A 3,891-nucleotide genomic window follows, 5' to 3' on the forward strand; every position below is an offset into this window, starting at 1 on the left:
AAAAATTGTAAACGCGAAAAAATTGGCCATGTCTTATCATTTCAATAAGGCTGCACGTGAAATCGCATAAACAATCGGAAAGTACAACATACGATACGTCTCTGTTCATGCAAACAAAGCAATTGTTGATCGCCCGTCTTCTCAGAGATGACGACAATCAGACAAACTGCTACTGTGCTCTGTGTCTCATGCGCCAACTTTTTCCAGGAAAACGATCACAACCAAACAAGATTCTTATTCCTGCCCGTGAAGAGAATGCAACGTTTATGATTGAATTGCAAAGGTATAACATGTCACAAGTATTTCAGAGAATAAAAAGTTATATTCGAGCAATGATAGATAAACAAATAAAAGTGCTTCATTTAGTTGCAGATTGCATATATACAATGAGTAAACTTCAATAAACGAGTGAATCTCTTCACAATTGCATTTCCTTTTGCAAGATTAGAAATTAGCTAAGAATTTATTCGTTTAGTGAATCTTCGCATACTTCAATGGCGACCCCATCATGGCAGAGTCCTGAGAATTCACGGATGGCCAGCAGAGGAATTTAGAAAGTGTAGAAGAAGACAATTGCTGTGGGTCTTTTATATCAAGACCCGTGTTTTGATGAGTAGAGGAAATGGGTTGAGCGACTGGCTGGGAATCCGAGGAGGTCATATGGGGTCTCTGCATGTGACCGAAAGAGGGCGAAGAGCGCATGGAAAGCATTGGAATTTCAACCGTTTCGAGAGCTGGCGGCGGGTGTCGCCACTGAGGAAGAGGGCCGGCCAAGAGAAGAGTGTTTAACAGAGGCCCTGCTTGCATGACGGCCTCTAAGAACTTGCCACGTTCCGGCAACGTGCTTAGCATTACGTCCGGGTCAGCTTCTGGCGGCTCGGGCAGGTGAAGCGGCATTGCGTCCATTGGCGCGCTCAGAATTCGGGCAGGTTGCGGGGGCAGCTGGTTGTTGTAAGCCATGCAAGATGAAGCTTCGGCCATGCGACCGGACGTCGTGTTTCTTACGGCTGGCGTGGGCGTGTACGTCTCGTTTTGCCACAAGTCGTGATTTTGATTCTCCACAAGTCGTCTGAGACTGTCAGAGTCCTCGTCCTGCTTGAAAAAAGATAGATCGTCGTTGTTGTTGTTCTGTTCGTCATCCTCTTCGTCCTCCGCCAGGTTAAAAACTGGTTGTTTTTCCGAGGGGTCGATCATATGACCGTCTGGTGCAAAGTCATCTGGATCTGCTGTGAAGTCAAAGCGGCGTACAGGTTGATGCCAGTCCCATTCCACATCGTCTGCTATGAGACTTCGGGACGAGGATTGATCTGCAGGTACGTTTTCTAACCCTAATGGGGATGAGCCGATTGGCTTGTTTGCCCATGTGGGTTTTGATATTATGTTGTTCTGCTGTGTCATTTGTTGCCTCAGTAGACATAGCTGCTCCATGGTTTGATCTCTTTGTTGCATTGCCTCGTCCCTTTCTCTTCGCATTACTACTATGAGATCCTGTAGCCTTTGCAATTTCGTCTCCAGAATCTGATTCTGTAGCTCTAATCTGTATCTTGTTGCGTCCACGTGCACTAACAGCTGCTTTAGTTGTTCAATGCTCTGCAGAGGGAAAAAAAGAGAGGCCTTTTTTCATTAATTATACAAGGAAGGGATTATGGCGATGATGAAATCTTATCTCATTTCGTGTGTAAATTCTGCCTCCAATGATTCAGAATAATAGCTTTTGGAACATGAAGTCAATGAGAGATCGATTAGTTAAATGCTGATGAGAATCTCTCAAAGCAAGACTTAGGTCAGCGGAGATGATTAAATAATTGGAATTTGCCTTTTGTTTGATTCTTTCAAAAGGGATTAGGTGTGCCTTGCAACGTATGAGTTATCAGGCGAACAGTTATATGTGTTCTTCTAGATTATAAAACTTTGAACAGCCATAATTGAAAGTACGATTTTAAGCATAAGAATGTAATTATAATGTAATGCAAAGCGTTTAAAAATGCAAGTGTTGGATCCTAAGCAACGAGAGAAATATTAAAGAAATGCTAGAACTGTTGCTCGCTATGTTAGGTAGCGAGATGTCCGGGTGAAGATGAACTGTTAGAAAACAAAGTTGACCTTGAAAGGGTCTATCAATTCAATTTGAAGTGATGATAACATTATTATAATTCAATTGGTGATAGTTTATTTCTCTGATTATGTTTTTCAGTAGAGGTATGATATTAGGGATGAGGCTGAATCATCTTCTGAAAGGGCACTTCTAAGTCTTTAACTCCTTGATGAAGAATCATCAGTACAATCTCATGCTTTACATTGAATAGCAAAAAAAAACTCATACATAATATAAAATCATTTGGAAGACATCAGTTGGAATGCCAAACCAGATCTTGTTCACCAAGGTTTGAAATATACAGGAGCATTGTTATGCATCTGACAGAGGGAGCTAGGAATCAAGTAACATCACAGAATCAGAATCTAAACTCTTGCCATAGTAAAATCCTACAGAAAGCATATAGCATGCATAGGTGAAGGCAACTTTTATCTGGGGCCGGCTAGCAAACGAGCTTCCTTATTTTTCTCATCTGGACTTGTCAGGATAAACAAAACTCTATTCTTTTTCTTATCCACGCTTCTAATCATTAATAGATATTGGCCGTAAAATCCTAGAGGAAACTCCTAATTCCTACCACTCTAGAAATCATGCAGGCAAATTCACACCGCATGATAATGAATCCTAGATAAATCTCAGATGCAGCTCTCCTCTCAAAAGCAAAGCAATAGTTCTTACATCATGCAACAAGATTCGATTTTTTTCATGGCGGACGCTCCCAAGGTGTATTTTGTCAATAATTCTTCAGAAGATTGATCATACAAATTGTTAAAGTTGCATCTGCAACTCAAGATAATTCTTGGGGTTTGTAGCACTTGCTAACCCCCAAAAGCAAAAGCTTATTTTCTTCTGCGTATGAGATTGAAGAACAAACGTGGAAGCAATTCCAACAAGATATCTCAGTAAGACATTTTGGATCCATGGAAACCCAAAAGATGATACAGAAGACAGAAATTGAAAGAAGAAAAACCTGATATGTGGGGTTTGAAGGAGGAGTAAGTATTAAAGTAAAAATTACCTCCACGCCATGGTGCTGATTCAAAGCGTAGTTGTTGTTAATGTAAGGCGCGCTGGAGTTGATGTCCATGATTATTGCTGCTGAAAGTGAAAAGAATACAAATAATGGGAAGGGGATCCACAACAAAGGCGGCATCTGACATAAGTGTCGTCCTCTTTTCCTCTTTGCTGTAGAATGGTATTGCAATTTCAATTACAATTGCAAAATGTAGGCTTTTTCGCCCCCACTCGTAAGAAGGAATGGCTTCCATTGAATACACTGACTCTTGGGACGGTGGAACCCACATGACCACTTTCCACGACGACCCCTGTAACTTCCAGACGAGTAATTAGGCCAAATAATGGCTATCTTTCTATTTCCGTTGTGTTGCCATTGCATGCATCACTGAGTCTAAGGCAGAGTCCTAAGCGTTGATTATGCCTTAAAAAGGTCTAATTAACTTCACCTAATTCTCCTCGTTAAGACAGGCACTACGAAATATTCCTCGCCGACTTAGCGACTGGCACTCCCCGGTTTCCTTTTGTTTTTGCATGGAAATTAGCCCGTTTACATACCCTCCGTCCACCGTTTGCGGAGAGTCTCCGCGTGGGTTATAAATTTGTTTATTCGGGAATCTTCGCCCTTTGAATTTTCTCGCCCTTGCCTGTCCATTTCATCACACCAAACCTAGATGAGTTGTGACTTAGGTCACATGCTTTCCTAACAGCCTCTCAATGGAGGAGAAGATAAATTTAGGAATGAAAACTTAATTGTCAGCCATTTTTAGATAGATTAGTGG

The 3,891-nt window shown here is 41.5% G+C and overlaps 1 protein-coding gene and 1 long non-coding RNA gene across 2 annotated transcripts; one reads left to right on the forward strand and one right to left on the reverse strand.

Moving 5' to 3' along the window:
• Positions 1-338: 338 nt before the first annotated feature.
• On the reverse strand, positions 339-3,512 carry LOC149577647 (uncharacterized). Its single transcript, XM_089824834.1, has 2 exons — positions 3,114-3,512; positions 339-1,590 (listed from the first exon to the last, which is right to left on the reverse strand). Exons 1-2 carry the CDS (start codon positions 3,246-3,248, stop codon positions 472-474), a joined length of 1,254 nt encoding a protein of 417 aa, XP_089680960.1. The 5' UTR covers positions 3,249-3,512; the 3' UTR covers positions 339-471.
• LOC149577648 (uncharacterized) lies at positions 1,176-2,176 on the forward strand. Its single transcript, XR_016363727.1, has 2 exons — positions 1,176-1,313; positions 1,597-2,176. It is a non-coding gene; the product is annotated as an uncharacterized LOC149577648 (long non-coding RNA).
• Positions 3,513-3,891: the final 379 nt, after the last annotated feature.

The sequence above is a fragment of the Cupressus sempervirens genome, chromosome 1 (genome assembly GCF_028749045.1).
Source record: "Cupressus sempervirens isolate cs-2001-9-10 chromosome 1, ASM2874904v1, whole genome shotgun sequence".
NCBI classification, from domain to species: domain Eukaryota; kingdom Viridiplantae; phylum Streptophyta; class Pinopsida; order Cupressales; family Cupressaceae; genus Cupressus; species Cupressus sempervirens.

Coding starts and splice junctions, on each gene's coding strand:
- LOC149577647 (XM_089824834.1), bottom strand. CDS start 3,248: ATGCCGCCTTTGTTGTGGATCCCCTTCCCATTATTTGTATTCTTTTCA. Junction 1,591..3,113: donor ATCAGCACCATGGCGTGGAG/GTAATTTTTACT, acceptor TTCCCTCTGCAG/AGCATTGAACAACTAAAGCA.